This window comes from Rhamphochromis sp. 'chilingali', assembly GCF_963969265.1.
Source record: "Rhamphochromis sp. 'chilingali' genome assembly, chromosome: 2".
NCBI classification, from domain to species: Eukaryota; Metazoa; Chordata; class Actinopteri; order Cichliformes; family Cichlidae; genus Rhamphochromis; species Rhamphochromis sp. 'chilingali'.
This window is the reverse complement of record NC_137930.1, coordinates 62,574,892-62,595,254: the sequence shown is the minus strand read 5'-3', so window position 1 is coordinate 62,595,254 and position 20,363 is coordinate 62,574,892. Positions and strand designations below refer to the sequence as shown.

Sequence of the window (20,363 nt, the reverse complement as noted above, 5' to 3'; positions counted from 1 at the left end):
TGACTCTCTGTGACTGTGGCCCTCCAGACAGTCTGGGGTCAAAGGCTAACACAGCAGCCACACATCAGACACGGTTCGAGTCCCCTGTGCGTGCATAAATGCTGAATGGCAAATCACCCTAAACCCCGCCTGTTGGAATGTGGCCCTGAATTCCTTCAGAGATGGATCCTGAGACATGAGGGAGAATTATTGTGGCAACATATGAAGTCCATAAAAAACAAAATGCTTCGTTCTGTGCGCCCCACAGAAAAAAATTGACTTAATTAAAGCATCAATTTGAAGTTCAAACAGATTTTTTGTCAACATTTACACACTGATTCAAAAATCCACATCGACGCATCTGCCATGAGTAGCATTTGCAAGCAGCCGTGGTACAGCTTACCTTTCACCTTCGACTGCTGACTCACACAGTCCTCAGCCAATCACAACCAAGCTGCCAGCATGCCACGAAGAGCGGGGAATGGCTGAAGCCTCACGTGGCTTTTTGAAAGATGCCAACCCACACTGCGTGCACCTCTAATGAGCCTTTCCACGCCTCACTGTGAGCATGCGCACTGACTCAATATGGGTTCATCATTCCCCCCCCCCCCCCCCCCCCCCCCCACACACACACACACACACACACACACACACCACCCACTCTTTTCTTCCTTCAGACTCCTCTTGAAGCTTTTGGAATTAATTTCTGTTATAAATCAACACACATATTCTGATCTTCATTGTCTCTCTGCAGCCTAAATGCGTAAATCACCTGATTTCTTCAGCAGACATGCTGAAGATTAAGAGCACTTAATCAGCCCCACAAGAGGGAACAAAGCCAGCAGTGGCAGCAGAAGGTTTATCTCTCATTGATTACTGGTCGCAGGGACACAGTAGACATGGACAGTGAAATGTACACATGCAAAATAAGCAAAAAGGCAAAAGGAACATAAAGAATGTATCTCTCTTTCACCCACACACATATAGAAAACTTCGTCACTCATACACTCAGGGAGGGCAGACAGCAGCCATCTTAATAACTGATGCCCCTTCCTTTTATTTCTGTTTTTAAGACCAAAGCTTCTACATAAATTTTGCCTGAATCTGTTTAAAATCATGCAACTGTGAAGTAAAGACGAACGTCCTTTGGATAATTATAAAACACGGTGACTGAATCAGAGGCAGCAGGGGCTCAAACAACTCAGCGATAGGGTAAAAAAAAAATAATTCATAACAAAAATTAGTCTACATCACATTTGGAAATCAATTTGTTAAATAACTTTGTCTTAGTATTGATTTCTACATTCTTGCGAGGCTTTGGTTTTATTTCATTTTCGATAAAAGAACCAAATATTCGTTACTCTGAAATCAATTTTATTTTTAAAAATGTTGCCAAAGATTTTAAAAGCTTAATTATTTATTGTGGATTATTTGTAGAGGAAAATACACAGAGGCCTGTATGAGAAGAGAGTTATTGTGTTGTTGTAATGTGAAAATGGGGGTGGGGGTGAAATTATTTTTGCACTAGAGTTTTAGCAATTAACCATCCAAGCGATCTAAGCACAGGAAGCCTTTAAAATACATAATAATAATGATCATAATATTGCATTTAGCTCCAACTCTTTTGTTTTAAATTCATGTTATTGCCTTCCACTTCAACTCCCACCTGACGAGCATTTACGCAGCACGCAGAGTGTAACAAAAGACTGATAGATTACAGAGCAGGTAGAGGCTGGCTCTCAGAGGACCCACACTACATTACACAGTTCGTCTATTAACTGTATTACAGCACGGGAATGAGCTGCAACAGGAGGCGGGACATGATGGTCTTACGCACCAATCAAGAGCAGCACTGCAGCTGCAAACACTAATGCCAAGTCGAACCTGACGTCAGTTACTAACTAACAACAACAATTTAATGTGCTCAAATACAATATGAGCACATTAAATCCTTAAAAAAAAGAAAAAATAAGAAATAAACCTAAGATTTCGTTTTTTGTTTTTGTTTTTAGGTTTTTAGGTGTACAGTTTATAAATGAAAGATTACAATCAGCTAATAATTAGCTAATAATTTTTTAAACTATTACCATAATAATAGCAGGACTGTTGAGAGATTCTTGCAGCAGCCTGATGCAGCAAACCCCCCAATAAATGTAACAATAAGTTTAACGGAAATAAATAAATACAAACAAACACAAACCATTTGAGTGAAGGCCTTCGTTTTTTTACATAAGGATTTATGAGCGATGTATTATGTATGTTTATTTTGATATTATGGCTTGAAAACATTTTTACTTCCGGGAGCAGTGCGCCTGGTCAGTGAGCTCCTCTGCACTGCTGAGCGTCATTTATTGCGTCGATATTTGATACAACCCCACAGGCTTACTGCATGATCCAGATTCAGAGGATTATTTTTCATTGCGTTTAAATTTTATTTAAAAAAATTTTTTAATTGTGTTAACTGAACCTCAGAGTCTCACTTAACTTTGGTGAGAAATTATTTAGACACACGCATTTCATACAAAACAATACACAATGCTTCAGATGGGCTGCCAACCAAGAGCTAAATAAGTTGATCTTAACGACTAAAAGCACATTTACGGCGACTGGTAGTTAAGTATAAATCACGTGCTGCATAAATCAGCCCACTTGACATTGATGCCACGCACATGTTATTACTCTGCTCATGTTATGCTGTATATAATGACACGGATGTACAGTAATGAGTAATATTTCGATGTTTTTCAATGTTATTTACAAGTTTATTGTAGCTAAATATGTGGTAGAAAAAAATATAATAAATAAAGTATACTGTTGAAGTGTGAAGAAGTTTTGCTTAAATAAAATAGTACCTCCATATTCTCGACTATCTGAGAAATCCAAATCAGTTTGGTTGAAGCATCAGCTCCTTGGAGGAGGAACCAATTGATTACAAAGCGACTCAGACACTTTGGAAGGAGAAAGGGCCCTCTGTTGTTTCAAACCAGCTCCTTTAACTTCCCAGAGTGTAGGGGCCCAGAGACAGGGCTGTGTGTGCTTGCAGTAAATGGCTGCACAGTGACTCCTCTGAAGCAGCGGTGGGGTGGGTGGCGAGGAAAGACTTTTAGGATACATTAAATCAGCCTGATTAGAAGTTTAGGCAAGGGCGAGGCTCGGGTCTGGCTGAAAGGCTGCCGGGTAGCCCCTTGAGTGATACTATTCACATCCTGGGAGAAAGGTCAGTGTCAGAGAAGTTCACAGGCCCCATCTCCTTTCTTATGCTAAAGGATCATACACATAGGGCTCATTCACAGGCTGGAAAGGCATAAACAGCTCCTACCAACTCTAACTTTCCCTCCAAAATGTTTGGATTCCTCATCGTGAGCAGTGAAGTCCTGCATCACGGCTTCTCTCCCTTAAGGGAGCAGCATGTGAGAATGTTGCTATGAAATAAAGGTTAAATATGTTGTTATTTTGATGGAAATCTGCTGAAAAAATATAGAATTTATATCTTTAATCTTTATATTTTATTTTCTCTTCTAACATGAGGGGGACAGGCTGTTGTTTTTATTGTATAGTGCTCAAATTCCTTTTTTGTGTTAACATGATTTATTAACTTCTTCATGCATTTCATTTTCTGTCTCAACTCCACTGGTCACTTGGGAATAGCAGGAAATAGCCACTTAATTAGCGGCCCTTGACCTTTGGTTCTGGCTAAAGCTTTTTTTGACCTCAGCATCTCTCCGGCCTGTTTATTGTCCTCTGGGGGACTGCCCAGATCGTGACCCCTGACCCCTGTTGACATGGGACTTCACCAACAGGTCCCTGACCGGCTGTGCCACCTCACAGGACATTCATCAAAAAGCAATATTTACACCGAGCAACAGATTAAAGCAAGACGTTACCTCTGCAGAAGGATGATGTGGATACTGAATGTGCCATAATTATTCTCTGAGCTCTCTAATGTTTGTTTGCAGGGAGGAAACATAAAGCACACATTTGCAGGGCATGTAGGGTAAACCCAGCAGAATATGAAACATTTTTAATGATGAAAATCATGGCAGTGTAACAGTTTTTACAACATCATTTGAACATTTGTGCTTTCCTTCCATCCAGGCTCTACAGAGGCTGATTTCGCTAATTGGGTTCCATTCATCCAGAGAGGGGGAACTAATCACCAAAATCAGCCGCTGTAGTGTTTAGATAGATTGAAAACATGCTGACTCCTGCGTGGGGCTCCATGAGTGAGAACTGCACTGCCATGTGATGTTAGATTTGAGGAGATGGGTAAGAAAACAGTGCTGTCACAAGCTATTCACAAGCAAGTAACTGTGTAATTACAGAGTTTACTGCAAGATGTTTGTATCCGCACTTTAGTCTATTTGTTTTCTCACACTAGTCCATACATTATTGATTAGACTACCTCTATTTTTATTTTCTAAGTGTCATGTTTAATATATACAATATAAATAGATGATTTATTATATGGGTTAGAAGCAGGTATTCTGGCTTAGCAGCTTAGCTCTGTATTGCTGTTTATATTTCTGCTGCTGTGACACCTGCATATAGGATCAATAACTTCTTTAAAACATACAATTAAAATCAAGCTTTTTTTTCTTTTTCTTTTTTCAGTCTTTTATGAATTTTAATTGTTTCATCACTGCTTTTTAAATTGAAAAAAGTGTCATTCATTCATCCACTTTAAAACAATAATAGTCTGGTAATTTCAAAAGATTATATACATATTATATCGTTTTAAAATTTGTATTAGAAAATAATGCAATGTAATACAGTCAGAAGATTAAAATGAAAGGCGAATGGAGCAATGATGTTATTCATGTTTATTTAGTTATTAGTCAAGTACATTAAATTGCAAAAAGAAGTTATTCACAACTCAGTTGTTGAAACTAATGAGCATGTCTGTATTTTTTCTTTTTTTCTGTCACTTCTAAGCGTTTTGTTTGTTACACAAAGCGTGGAAATAATCCCCTGCTGACCCCGCGCGTGTCCATCTGTTGTTTGACTCCGGACAGAGATCAGTCGGACAGTGATTGAGGTCCGACTGACACCCGGACGGCTTGTAATCCCCACACCCATCCACCCACCCACCCACCCAAAAAACTGATTAATTGTCCAAACGTGGCTGTGGCCTTCACTCACACTTAAAACTCAGACTCGCTTAAATTTATACTTACATTTTTATTGCACTGATTTAGACCTTTAACTATTCTTAGAACACAAGGCAAACGTGTGGGTGAAATGTTTCAAATAAAATCCACTTGATAAATAAAATATGAAGGCTATTATTATTATTATTATTATTACATTGTGTTTAATAGCGGACAGGGTCGTTTTGGCAACTGAGGTTTTCGGCTGATGAACTTTTCATTCCCACACACGGTGCTTTGTCTGCTTCTCCTAATTAAAACTTAATGCGGGGTCACTCAAACACCTTCTCACGAGAGAGAGCGAGCGAGCGAGAGAAAGAGAGAGAGGGACATTATAAATATGTGTGTGTTTCGTGTTTTATTTTCCCAGCTCTGTAATAATCCAGCCTCACAATATGGTCCTTCCTCGCCTATCGGATCACCAAAATAAAGCACGGTGTTGCTCGAAAACAAGAATCAAACACAGGGGTAACGTTTTCATATTATTTTATTATATTATTTAAGTAGCTGTTACTGACAAGATATTAATAATAAAATAATCTATATTTATTAAAAAATACACTTTAGACATATTAAAATAAAATATTTAATTAATTTAAAAAAGCAGGCATTTACTGTGAAAATATACAAACATAATTTAGTGGGGAAAAAAGTGATTTATTAACAGTTTTTAAACAATTTAAACAAAAGACATCAGTATAAACATATCAGATCATATATGGCATTACATTCACAATGTCTTAAAATAGGGTTTTGTTGTTTTTGCTTAACCGAGGCCTTGATCTTGAATAATGTGTTTCATAGTAAACCTGCTGTTTCTACTTTATTTCGATGATACACTCAGGTTTCAGTTTCGTTAAATTTTATATTCTGTTAGGACAACAGTCTGATGAGTTTTCTTCCAGGCCTTCAGAGTCCTACAGAGTGCAGAGATGCAGGTCCTGTCCCATCCTGAGGAAGAAAGCATGGAGGGAATCATTAGCATGAGAATCGAACTTGGCTCCATAAACTCTTCTGCCCTGAATGAGAGTAACGTTTCACATTTTGGGTGCAAAAAGCAAAGTGAAGGTATTCTTGCAAACAGTCTCGATTTAGGAACACATTCCACTGACAACATAATATGAAAATGTGCTAGTTTTGTCATGAGCTAGTACGTTAAGCATTCATAATTAAAAGCTTTATTTGTAGAGCATTTTCTTGAGCTTACAAAATGCTGAGCAGTCATTAAAAACAGCAAACATTTACAATGAAACAAATTAACCCAAAGAACAAAGGGCCACCGGGTAAAACAACACATAAAAAGGGTAAATAACATCCCCATATAAAAACGAGTCTGTGGGGAAACGTTTAAGAATAAAATCTGAAAACGATTCTGCAAACCGAAGCAGCTCTTTGGTTATTCCAAAGGTTGATGAGTCTGTTTTGCCAATAGTGAATTTGTTGTGCATGATTTCTTTTTTCTTTCTTTTTTAATTTATACATTAAAGATTGTAAGCAGTGTTTCAGAAAAACAAACTTCCTTTTCATGCACTGTTAAAAAAAAGAAAAAGACCCCTGTGCTCTGCATGTTGTTCTTCTCTTCCATTTGCAGGCTGTATGCATGAAGGGATCTTAAGGCTTTTATCCCTACAGGGAACCAGCCCGAACTCTTTCTCTGTCAATTTCCACCCACTCCCCAATTCAGATGAGCCCTTTCTCCCACCAACCCCACAATGAAGGATTTGTCCTCGTTCTCTTTGTCCACCTCTGATATCTTTTTTTTGACTGCTCCCTCTCTGCAGACAGCATGCAGCGTATGCAAATAGGAGCTCTTTTATTCGTGAGACCCCTCCCCTGAATGAATGCAACCTTAAATGAGGCCACACTTGCGCACGCTCACAGAGGGGGCACGGAACATGCACATAGTACAATCAGTGGATTTGCATGCCCACTCTGACACGCAGTCACTCAAACATCAAACACTGACCATTTCAAATGAGCAGACACAGAAATATACATCGCAACAGATTATTTTATCCACAGGTTTATCCAAAGAGATCAATAACTCATGGGTCGAGGTTGGGGCCACAGAAGATGATTTTCACCGTTATTAATTACATCACAGTCCTACATGCAAAGTTGGAGATTGCATTGCACAGATATTGCCTTGTAAGAACAACAATAGTGAGGCTTAAGCGAAACGGAATCATGCACTATGTGCATGTGTATAGTGAGTTTTCTGCTCACAAGCGATGCTTTGTTTGCTGTGTAATTTCACTATTTGACAATACGCTGGATATTTTTTGTTTTTTAGTGAAATGTTTTCTCTGCGGACTTCTTCTGACTGCAGGGAGCACGTTTTATCTGAAGAGCTCTGTTTGCAACGTAGGATTGGTTTCCTTTCTCACAAGTGCTTTATCACAGTATTTGTATATTAGGTGACATGCACACATGCGCACGCTAACACACACACACACACACACACACACACACACACACACACACACACACACACACACACACACACACACACAATGAGACAGAAGAAGTCTAACAGAATGTGCGGAGGAAGAGGTGGAGACTCAAAAGATTGGATGAATTATAACAGCGTCTGATGAACATAAAGCATTCTCTCACAACGAACATTCCCAAGCTGGCCCGTGCCATCTGTGAGTGTGTGTGAATGAGTTAGAGCTTGTGTGCATGTGTGTGTATCATTGGGGGGGGGGGGGGGGGGGGGTTGACGTCTGCTGGACAGCTCTGACAGTTCGGCCTTTTCAGCCTTACATTACTGAGCCGACCAGCCTCTTTCCCATAGCAACACTAACAGAGGTCAAAGGCTATGTACCCCGCACCCACCACCACCACCTCCTCCTCCTCCTCTTGTACTCCGGGGTGGTCACAGACACTCTTAACTCCCTGACCGGCTGCAGACAGAGCGGTCGCAACCATGAACTTGAACTTGAATTGATTTCTGACACAGAGTTGGGGTCGTACAGCCATTTTGCATCAGACGCTGTACTCTGCACTTTCTTTGTCTCTTTTTGCTTTTGCCTGTATCAAACTCGCACATGGTACTACTGAATAAAATTACATTCACAAAATAAAAAGAGGTCACTCCAAGGATTCAATGTAATTCTCCTCAACCCAGAACCTCATCTACTGATATGATTACAAAGGGCCACTGTATTAAAGGCTCAGTCACCTAATTCTCCCCTGCTTTCATTGGAGCATACAGGACCCCTACTCAGGGATGCCATGGCTAACAGACGTAATCTGCAAAGCCTTGGATGTAGAAACTTCTCTCCATCTTGCTCTAAGATACTTAGCATTGGGCTTTGTGCAAGATTAGTCTCTGCCAAAGTTGCATTAAAGAGTCCCAATGAGCCTCGCTTGACCCACATTGGACCTCATCCAAGACTATGGGCGGCCCATGAGCTGTGCTTTATACACCACAGCAGAGGCGTTAAAACATTAATACTGTCCACACATAGTGAAGAGGTAACCCAGGAGCTATACGGTATTAACATTTTATCGCTACTATGGCTACGGCGCTGAACTCACACAGAATAGGAAGTGAGCACCGGGCTACTGTCACTTCATCATGTCATACATTATAATTTCCCTGCACTGAAAATCCCACATAGGAAAAGCAATACATAGTTAATAATGAATAACAGAAGGAGGAAAGGAAGGAAAGGTAATCATCTCTATTCTGCCATTTTCTTGAGGGGAAATACATTTTTCTGTCAAATTTAAAGTTATGTACAAGTAGAAGGAATGAAAGAATGAAAAATGAATATTTAAGTATCTACAGTGTGCCGAGGAAGATTCGAGGACCTTTATATCCTAAATCCTCCCGACACCGTGTCAGAGCTGCTGACCTCACTCTTCAGCTGCTCTCATTTTAGACCATCTTGATTGAAAACTCTTTGTTTCCGAGACGATTAAAACCACGCGAGTCTTAAGCGGTTTCACTATCTAAATCAACATTTGCATTTTTTTTCCCATCACTTATTTTTTGCTCATTTGCAATCAACTCATGCTATCCCCCCTCCACACCACATTGCGTTTAGTAAGAAATACAGCTCTTATTAACCATTAGACAAAGAAATATTCTGTGTGCATTTGTACATGCTGCTCATTTTTAACACCCTTCAAGTACTAGTAAAAGCTCTTTACATCTACAGCACTTTTGGTATTAAGCGCAAATACATTTTCCTGACTTATTTGCTTCAGTCACCCCCTCTATTTGACCACGCTGTCTGTGCCGACTGCTGCGGCTATCACATACAAATTGATAGCCCTCCTTACTCTTTTCAAGCACACACACGCACACTCTTGCGTCTTCGATGCCCAGCTCCTCACAGCTGCAGATGGCTTTAATGTGGCACTGCACAGGCTAGCACAAGCTAACTTCCTCAGTAAATGCAGATGGTGGGCTCAAACATGGCTGCCCATGTGCTACACCTGCTGCCTCCTTTTCATGCACGCATATACATTTAGCTCCAGTGTCTTTAACCTTCTCTTGATAACCCAATCTTTACCTTTGTTTTTTTTATTTTTTAAAAAAAACCCCATTTTCATCATCATTCCCCTCCTTGCTCCTCTGTTTCCCCTAATGTGTCATGGAGATGTGCAACGGAGACATAGCATTAAGCAAGCTATAATGTCTCCAAAACGATTTTTTTTTCACAGTGCTTCCTCTCTTCTGTCAAACCTGCCTGAAGCAATATGCTGTATATCACAGATGAGCAGCACAAATGCAATTGTAAAGACAGCTCTGAGTCTTTTATATGAATAAAGAGAGGGAATAATCTTTTGACATGTGGGCTGCACATGCCTTACACATCTTGTGGAGGCACACGTACAGTATGAGGCTCATTAATAATCATTATCCGCGGGTTACATCATTCAGCTTTCGAGAGCACACCCATCGCCTTAGCTGAGTCATTCGCCGTGATATGTTGTGCCACCAATTGTCTTGTATGATTTCTTTTTTCTTTTTTTACAATCTGAGAGCAGCATGAGTTTGGAGACGGTGTTTGCATTAACTCTCATCCAGATAGGAAAATTGAGATAAGATAAAGGAGTGCAAGGCAGAGGAAGTGACACACTGTGAGGGTTTAAATCTTTAATCAAATCAAATTTTTAATGTAAAAAAATTAATAAATATGAAAATTAATTGTTGCCTCCAATAGGATCTAAAGACAGGCTATGGTTTTACATGTGACAGCGTATAGGCCTCATGCTTGGGAAACCCCTCTCATTTAGCACAAAATACAGCATCCCCATGTCTTTCAGACATGGAGAGGAGGCTGAATAGACTAATGAACAGTCAGGTGGCACTCCAGGGCCTGAACTACACCCCCACCCCCCATCACACACATATCAAACCCACATACACTTGCACACACATTAAAACTCAGTGGCTCGTCCGACCCCGGTGATCTGCACGACAGTCTAATGTCTCAGGCATCTGCTCATGTCTAGTCTGGAGGGTCTTTCCCACCCTGCCCCCCAGCCCAGGTCCACCGCACCACCAGTTCCCACAATAGTGGGAAAGCAGGCTTTTCGAGGGGGAATGGGTAGGGAGTGGGGGGGTGGCAGCAGCTATTGAGGTGGGGTGGGGTGAGAAAGAACGGGGTTGAATGATAATGTGAAAACGCACGGTGCTGTTCATTAACACACGAGCACTGCAGCTGCACATGTTGGCCCTGCACACACACGCTCACGTGTCTCTTTTTCTGCTCCAGGTCGCTGCCGGAGTCACCGGGGGTACAGGGCAGCTCTACGCCACGATGAGGACGCTTTTCCGGGCGTGCGCGTGTAGGGTTACAGGCTTGGAGCTGCTGACGATTTGGATTGCTCTGCACTTACACTGATATTTAGCAGTGTCATTTTGCCCTTGCCAGATTTTGGAAGACGTTTTTAGCCTTCCTGTTAACTAAAGTTTCTAATCACATGCAAGCACCGAAGCAGTACAATTACACCAGAAAGAGCTGTAATCAGTATTAAACGCCGAGCGCTAATGCTTAAATTTATATATGAGCTCTTCAATCAGCGTTAACAGTTATAATAAGGTATGTTCACTGCCCCATTTCTTATTTCTCAAAACTTACATGCAAGCGCAGTGTCTGCACTGCAACATGAATGATAAAATATCAGTATTACACACAAGGAACTGCTTCGTGAACCCGAACATTTTCAGACTGTAAATTTAATTGTTAAACTCTAATGCTTTTACTTTTAAAGACAGTCGTGTGATCACCCACAGGAGAAATATCAGGATCCCTGCTTGTCTCCTCCTCAGATTTTCGCCACACTAAGACGCTTAAAGATACTGTGGTAAATATCACGATGCAAATTTCCTAACAAAAGCCGTTTTGCATGAATTAATCTCCGAGGTTTGTCAGGTGGAAACACGCTGTACACCACTGCCTGGTGTGCATCAGGGAGTAAAGAAGCACCATGACAGGAGAGGATGGCAGGTTTCCTTCAACCAGTGCCAGCTCATTAATTTTGTTTGCTACCCAGCAACCCCCCCCACCCCTCCCTTCCACCATCAACTACCACCACCCTTCTTCACCCACCACCCTCACATCACCCCTTAACTGCTAATTAGCAGGAGCTGAAGAAAGCAGAAAAGGGAGAGGCCATGTGTGACTGGGGAGGAAATGGGAAACTCTTCTTTCTCTCCTCATCCTTCGTCCTGTTCCCTTCCCCCATCTCTCTCACACACACAGACACAGTCACACTTCCCACCTCCTGGCCACCATCACCACCACCATTACCACTGGTACCCAACAGAAAGCTATGATGCAGCTCACCTCGTGTGCCAGCCCAGCCATTTTAGGTGTCACGGCAAACATCTCTCAAGATGGCTCCTCTGTGCAAGCCCTTACTCCGCAGGGTATCCGGCAGGGTCTTTGTCCCCCTCCTGGCACAGGCCAAGCGCCCACATTGGCAGTGCAGATGGCATCAGGGGCTCTCGGGCAAAAAAGGGGTGAAGGTGGGAGAGGGGAGGTCCTTTCTTTTTATTTTCTTCTAATGGTGGATCCTTTCAGGAATCCCACAGCTTTCAGTGTTATTCAGAAGCCTGCAATACGAGCAGAAAAATAGAAAAGAGAGGAGTAAAATATGAAAAGTGCTTTACACATCTTAAGGTATCACTATAGCTAAACACGGCCTACTGTACATACTGTAAACAAGCATAAATCAGTCAGCTATGGAAACTTTAAAAGCTCTCACCAGCTTTGCTTCTTCATAGCCCAGTCCCATCTCTTGTCATGCTTGTGTGTTTTTGTATGTTTTTGCCATAAAACCACCAAGAGAATCCTTCATATTATACAAAGTTCAAAGGTTAAATCAAGAATTCCTTGGACCGTCCGATATATAAAGCCTCAAGTGTTTTTATTCCCTTTCACTAAGAAGGCACGTCATGTTCACACGCTACCTATAACAGGGAAAGCTCTGGAAAAGACTTGGACCACGGCCTTTTCACATATCCAATATCTCGTTGTGAAACGAAGCAATTAGCCGCATTTGACCGCAAGCTCTACAGCAATAGGTAGTTAACAGAATGAATGAAAACTCATCTCACTTTGGTGCTCTTTAGGCTTTAGAGGCATTCTCAGGGTTGAGCGTATGCACCGAACAGCGCTGAAGTACCAAGTTGAAAAGTTCAGCTCCTGTCTACAGGATGGCCCTGGCCTTCTCATTGAGGCGAGACACAATGTATCCCAAAGGCTCTGAGATTTGCTACAGCTTTAAATACAGACACCAAGTGTTTTTATTAGCAGGGTGCTACACCACTCAACGGCATTATTAGCAGTCCTGCTGGAACAAAGCATTAGCTTCCCCTTTCTTTCTCCTGAATGAAGTTAGAATCGGAACTGCATGTTGTGTTTAAAATAAATGGCAAATACTCTTCAGCGAAGGAAAAAAGTAAACGAATGACAAAGTAGAGGGTAAATTGTAAAAGATCACAACCCACTCGCTATAGGCTTCCAGGGGAACATGCCAGTGTATCCTGAAGCAGGTACTTTAAGAGGAATATTGGAGGTCCTCAAGAATGAAAATAATAATAATAAGTGTGACCTGTTCGCCTGTTCACCTTTCCTGCTACGACTTCCCTTCTTATTAGACTGGATTTTTAATATACTGTTAATTAATTTTTGGCAATAAAGTTTTTCTCACATGATGCTTTACTGACATCAGTGGACCAATGCCTGCGAATGGTGAAATTTTGGGTCTTTGAGTCTCTACTGCTTCCCATCCAGCCACTGGGTGACCTGCTTTACATTCAACACCATGTTGCAAAGAACGTGAATAGACAACCCTGAAACAGGCTCAATTCCTAAAGCTCATATGAACCCTTAGGTTACACTGAGGGGCATAAGTTTAAAGGTAAAAGATGCCTGGGGGTAGAGTACTGATTGAGATGTTAGATCATTTTATTTGCACTTGTGGCTGTTTTTATATAGTAGGTTAAAAAATTAAAATATAAATTAAAAGTAGTATTGTTAGAAATTTGTTTTTCTACTCTTCTACCATAAAATAAAGGTTGTACGAAGCTGACATAGGCTACAATGGAAGGCCCACAAATGCACTGGTTATCGGTGAGAGAAACTCTTTATAAATATAAATTCAGCACTAAAATCTTACTTTACACACTTCTAGTAAAACATTTTGTTGCCTATCTAATTCACGAATATTAACACCAGCCTCAAAGCAGAACGTTTTCTTACCTGTTGGAGGTGAACTTCAAAATCCAACTTGGTGACTCTACAGCCGGAGCGCCCTTTTCTTTCGGGTACGCACACACGGCTACGGAAGTCATTTCTACTTTCGGTTATCTAGCTTTATGACAGGTATTTAACACTCATACAGCTAGATAACCAAAGACAAAAACAGACCCCCTCTCTCACACTCTCTGATGCTGTAGCCCGACATGATGCTGGCGTGATATCTAGAAGGAGGTGAAGCTGCATTAGTAGGCCCGTAATATTCAAAAATACACTCCCAGATCATTTCTGCATCTTTATATTAAAATAAAAAAGGAGCAAAAGCTATCGTCTCTACATGGAGTAAAAGATGCATGAAACGCCGCATGTTCACGATACGAAGATATGCACTGTCTTTATGCTGACATATGTTGGTGGTTTAAGAAGCCGACACACATTTCTTGTCCTGCCGTGATAAGGTGTCTGTTTGAAGGCCTGCTGAATACAGAGATCAGCCTGACCTAATTGTACTCTACATGTGTGCAATTGTCATGCATCTAAAATGTAAAATAATAATAACAAATAAATAAATATTAACTCATTAGAAAAATCAAATCAGGCGTTTTGTACACACAACAGGCTATAACGCTTACATTAGCATATCTTGCAGGTAACACCCCTGTATTGCAGCTACACAAATCACAATATTTAGCATACAAATTCTCATACTTTTTAACTTCAAAATTTCTAGTGTAAACCCGTGCAGGAGCTGTTTGAAATATTACTTTAAGCATTTAGTTAGATTTTAAAAAAAAAATCAACAGTGCTGAAAGATACTTCGATAATAACCTACAGTTATTTAGTTCATTTTGTAGGACAGACCTGTATTCTGCACAACACAACATCTTAACAATAATAACAAAAACAATTTAAGGCGAGATAAAAAGTATCACTATATGACTTGTAACAAACGACTGCCAAGGATAATTATTATTATAATTATCCATGGTCAAAACTTGGCATGTCGTTGTAATAAGATTAGGACTGAATATATATATATATATATATATATATATATATATATATATATATATATATATATATATATATATATATATATATATATATATATCGTCCTTAAAGCATGACCGTGATCCTGACACCGCGCTTATGCAGAGGACTAAAATGATGCTAGTTCAAGATCAAAAGCTGACTCTCGTAAAATGAAATAAATAAATAAAAACCTTCTCAATCTAAATTGAGCTGGGGTTTGGTTGGAGGGGGTGGGTAAGATGTTTTAATTTGCTCTCGGCTCGTTAGGGCTCCTGGGGGCAAGGGCAGCCTACTTTTAATGAGAGTTGCGATTGGCCTACTTCTTCTAAAACTAGACACATCACAAGGATTATCCGCATAAACTAACGCATGAAACCAATTTGTTCCTTATCATAACAACAGGCAGAGGGGTGTAGCAGTCTATATTATTCTGGTAATTTAGAGAATAAGATTTTTCTTTTCTGTTTAAAGATCATAGCCTGCACCTGCTTTCGCAGAAATAGAATGAAACAGGAGGGCGTTTCTGGTGGTTAAATTACATATTTCTTCCCCGTGGATATTAACCAGCAGGTATACTAAGCAGAGATTGCCAGTGTCCCTAAATCCTCTGCGTAAGCCACATGGACATGACATTTGGAGAGATTCAGAGCCTGAAAAAAAAAAAAAAGATGTGATGCTCTGCGTGCAAATCTTCCCTGTTTCCACCTCAATTTCTTACCTGCTTCACAAGCAAAGCGAACTCTGGAGGCAAATGTCCCCAACTTAAGCTCGCTGAATTTTCCAGACTCATTTTTCTGCATTCACGTCGGGCCCTCGGTGAGAATCAGCGCCGCCGCTCACGGATGAGTCCGCTTTCATCCTCGGTGCTCCAGCTTCTGCCTCTCCTCCAGCCTGCGCGCTTCCTCTACCGTCTGATTACTCGCTCCCGCAGTGACGTCATGCCAGGACCAGGGAGGCTTCCTGACCAATCACGGCGGCCGTTGGCACCAAAGAGGGTCCGATATCAGGAAGACGTCTCACTCCTGGCTCTTTCATAACTCCATTTACCCCCCCCCCCCCCCCCCCCCCCATATTTTCTTCTCTACTACCACCTGCAGCAGTCGTAGTAGTAAAACTACACTAAAAGGCACAGATGGATAAAATTATCTCACTTCCAGATCTGTTTAGTATTTGTTTTCCTAAGAGCTTTCCACAATATCACACCAGCTTAAGGAGCAAAGGACTTCTTATTCACGCTGTTTCCAAAAATTTGGTGTTGGCCAATTTCTGTCCCTGTTCCTCTGCAATGGGAAGACTTGGAAACAAGAAAAAATAAAATAAAAAGAGCATGTCTTGCAATCCTTTTAAAAATATTTCTTTATTCTTAAACCAAGATCACGTCAGTATTATATCTCTTAAATATGCTGTTATATTAGAGTACCGTGCTCTCCGCAAATCAATGTATATACGTATATATGAACACATTTTCATTTTCAGAGTTATGGCCCTAACATTAACGTTATATATATGGTTAAAAATCATTTTAAACAAGTCACACTTTGCAGCTTGCAAAGTCATAAAGCAACTATGGTGACCGCATGCAGCCACATTGTTTGCTTTGAATTTTTCCACTTCAGAAATGAAGCTTTTCGTAGATGCAGACCAAAAATCGCGCCTTTTGCAGAGTGTCTTTGGAGGGCTGGAATAAGGGGTTAGCTTTCTTGGTCCAATAAAGGATCTTTGATGGTTTGTGTGGGAAGTGTGGGAAATGAGCATCAGGGGCCATGGCCAAAAGCAGAACGAACAGTTCCCTAACACGGTTAAAAATCTTTTTTTGTTTACTTCTTTAAAACTAAACTACACCATAAATAATACACAAATTGAATGTGCTTTAGTTGTGTTTACAGCAAATAATGTTAACTCAACCTCTCTCAATAATTGATTTCACTCTAACTCCCTCTGCATTTCAGTTTCCTTCCAAATTTTACGGTCATTTATTTTTCAAAATACTTTGTTGACCTATGCAAAGACCAAGCACACTGAGCCTAAAAAAAAAGACAGTCTATTAAAACTGGCTGATAATGGCCAGTGTAAATTATGTATATATGCATTAAATATTTATTAGTAATGCAAAAATCCAATAGGTTATGTGTGAAAAACATTAATAAAAAAGTTTGATTTGGTTCACCCTGATGCGCCTTGGCCTACCTTGTGACAGTCTTTGAGGTGTGGTGTTAAATCATGAGCAATAACTGTAATATGGATTTATCTTTTATTAAGCATAGCAACACCAATCCACAGACAGGATGTGCAATAAACAGTTCACAGCATTAAACGGAGCTCAACATAGCACACAAAGCCATTTGGGAACATGCGGTCTGTGGAAAGTGGAAATCTTGGGGAAGAGGCAGCTTACAAGTGTGTGTGTGTGTTGTTGGGGGGGGCATTATAATATTCCAAAGATGATATCTGGCTGAAAGACAGAAAAAAAATAGATGCACTTCATAAAATTAATGTGAAATGGCATGTTAACAGAACAACAGCAGATGCTACATGATGTAGCCAGTCACTCACACGCTGGGGGAGCTGCTGTCCCGTGAAAGAGCGGTTGTCTGGAGGATGGCCATCCTGCCCGCCTGCCTTGCAGCGTAGGTAGCCATAAAGGTTAGCAGCTTGGAGGGAAATGCTAGCTACCACCACAGACTGAGGAAGGCAGACAGATGAGTCTGAGAGAGACAATATGCAATCTAGCACATATGCAGAAAAGCAAGCAAAGGGAGTCTCACCAGCCATTTAATCTTCAGAGAGAAGAGGGAGGTGAAGAAGAAGAAAGTCCAGATGAGAGGACAGATGATAAGGCCCAGCCAGAATATCCTTTCCTCTGCTTCAGTTCCAGTGTTACTATTCCGGGACTTATACACACAGATAAGAAAGCAAACACTATAGGGTTAACACATCAAAATCGCTAATTTTTATTGCTCAAAATGCACAAAACACCCTCTTACTTTTTTGGCCTCAAATACCCAGAGGCTCTTTCCATCCTCGTCAATCTGATTCCACCAGCGCAGCCCCACCAGCAGACGGCCGGTCACATTCTGAAAACAAGCGTGAGCAATTAAATCCTGCAAAGTTAAAGAAAGCCACAGAAAAGTAACTAGATCACACAAACTGTTTGATGTCTTACCTTCACAGACCAAAAGTCAAACGAGAGCAGAGCTATGATCAGGAGAAAACAGGACGCAAAGCTCTTGCTGATCCACTCACACAGCAGATAGACAACGATGGCAACCACTCGGAAGAACAAATGGAAAAAGGAGGCCATGGGGTGTCTAAAATTGTAGGGATTGGAAACGAGAAGCCTGATGTGTCAGCAGATAGCTTTCAAACAGATACAGGTGAGCATGTATGGAAACATAAAATGATAGTGTGCATGCAAAATGAGTTAACCTGCAGGATAGGTTTTATTCTGTGAATAGAAGGTCTGTAAACATTATCCCACCTCCAGTTTCAATTTAGTATTTATTTGCTTTGACCTTTGTGATCTCCAGTTAATGTTTCCAGTAGTTTTTCTGACACCACTTGTTTGTGTAGATTTAGCCTTTTCAACCTTCACAAAAAACTTCCACTACTAGTGATTTCTATGACTTCAGAGCTGTTTTCCTTAAATCAAGCAAAGAGATTCAGATCCATAACTGAGGTATCCACTGATGATCCCTCAGGATGAAATGGATGTATGCTTTGGAAGCATCATTTTAGGTACTTAGACAGCTCATGAATCCAGTTACATGATCACCTTTATCGGGTGGGAAGGTGTTCCTCTGGTCATTTAGGCCTTCTTCTACCACTTACTGCTGATCTAAAATTTTAGACTGTTCCACGTTAGTTTTATGGCATCGTAAAAAGCGCACTCCGCATGCTTATCCACATTTTTCTGCCATATTCATGTCCACTTGTAATGTGCTCAATGAGCTGAGTGTTGAAGAGTCCAGGCATGAGTTCTGTTATAGTCTGAACTGATACTTTTATGCCTGGTACTCTAACAGCTAGTGATTTATATTTAAACTAAAGCTCTATCAGCTACACAGCCCCAAAAGTACAACTGCATACAGAAAATATCTGTTTTCGTTACATGCTGGACGGGATTAAAAACAGGTGTTGACTATGTTTCTACCCTCTGAAATCCTGAAATTAGAGTTTGCCAAATGAGAAGACCAGGGGCACCTCCAGAATTGCTTCATGGGGTGGCCATAATAAAAATATTGGGGTGGCACACCAAAAAAGAATTTCCAGTTTTACTACGCTGTTTTCAAATAGGTTACCTGAAAATTATGGCAAAAAAAAGAGACAATAGAAGAAGAAAATAATTAGTTAGCCTAGTTAATCTCCTGATTTTAGAGTTGATACAACTGAAAATGGGTACTGATGAAAACCATATTATTTTAAAATCCATAATAGTCTATTTCAATTGATTGATTGATTGATTGATTGGCTGGAAGTCCTAACCATCGCTTTAATGATTCTCAACAGAGCTGAGGAGAAGCTACTCAACATTCACTCTCCCAGAATGGAGTTAACTTTAAGAGTAAACCTGTTCAGGAAAGACAAATAAGTATTAGATCATGTAAGAGTGTCAACTGTTTCCTGTCTCTATGTTGGCCCTGAGATGTACCAGTGATCTTTCCATCTGTCCAGGGATTTGCACCAGCTTTTTTTTTTTTTTTTTTTTTGCTCAACAAGTTTTCAAAAAAACAAAAAACCTAATAATGCAAAGCTGAAAAGACACTATGGAAGATAAAACAGCTGTTGTGTTGATATTTCCTGCAGTGCACCTTATGACTGCGCTTCTCCGCGCCCTCTCCTGCTCGTCAGCTGCAAAGTCCAGCTCGACATCCTCAGTTGCATCCGCCATCGTCTGCTAAAAACTGTTTAAATCACCCGAGGGTTTGTAATACAATCTCGACAAGGACAATAATCAAAAAAGATCTCCACTGGCACCGTGATCTGAGATATGTACAAATCAAAATCTACCAAGCAAATACCAGTTTTGCATGGCTGTATTTGAACACTGAAACGAGCCAGGTGTTGCAGTGAAATAAGACCGACAGCGACACTGGCTACTTTTTTAAATCCACATCAGGAAACTGGGCTTAAAATATCTTTGATTCTTCACATACCTTACATATTTTGTGTTTTTCCGATACATTTTGACAACTACGCTACACTTCAATTAAAATAGCAATTCCGAATGAACAAAACAAACAAAAATATACGACCGCGGCAGGACTCGAACCTGCAATCTTCTGATCCGAAGTCAGACGCCTTATCCATTAGGCCACGCGGCCCATATTGCGATCTCATTATCAGTATTTTGCATTTTTAACATTTTCTTCATAGTCCCAGTGGTATTCGTGTATAGCACTTTTTAAAATGAATATTCTAGCGCTATCCATGCTACGTAATCGAATCGCTGTCCGCTGTGTTCATTCAATCAGTTCTTTCT

At 40.5% G+C, this 20,363-nt stretch overlaps 1 protein-coding gene and 1 long non-coding RNA gene across 2 annotated transcripts; both read right to left on the bottom strand.

The window, feature by feature from the left end:
• Positions 1-5,710: 5,710 nt before the first annotated feature.
• Positions 5,711-13,964, bottom strand: LOC308392013. Its single transcript, XR_013970742.1, has 3 exons — positions 13,856-13,964; positions 11,936-12,204; positions 5,711-6,077 (listed from the first exon to the last, which is right to left on the bottom strand). It is a non-coding gene; the product is annotated as an uncharacterized lncRNA (long non-coding RNA).
• A 3,339-nt stretch (positions 13,965-17,303) lies between these two features.
• On the bottom strand, positions 17,304-20,220 carry LOC308392283 (Golgi apparatus membrane protein TVP23 homolog A-like). Its single transcript, XM_080875256.1, has 6 exons — positions 19,693-20,220; positions 18,048-18,192; positions 17,869-17,958; positions 17,650-17,775; positions 17,438-17,566; positions 17,304-17,336 (listed from the first exon to the last, which is right to left on the bottom strand). The coding sequence occupies exons 1-6, from the start codon at positions 19,770-19,772 to the stop codon at positions 17,310-17,312; spliced, it is 597 nt and encodes a 198-aa protein (XP_080731382.1). The 5' UTR covers positions 19,773-20,220; the 3' UTR covers positions 17,304-17,309.
• Between the last annotated feature and the right edge of the window lie 143 nt (positions 20,221-20,363).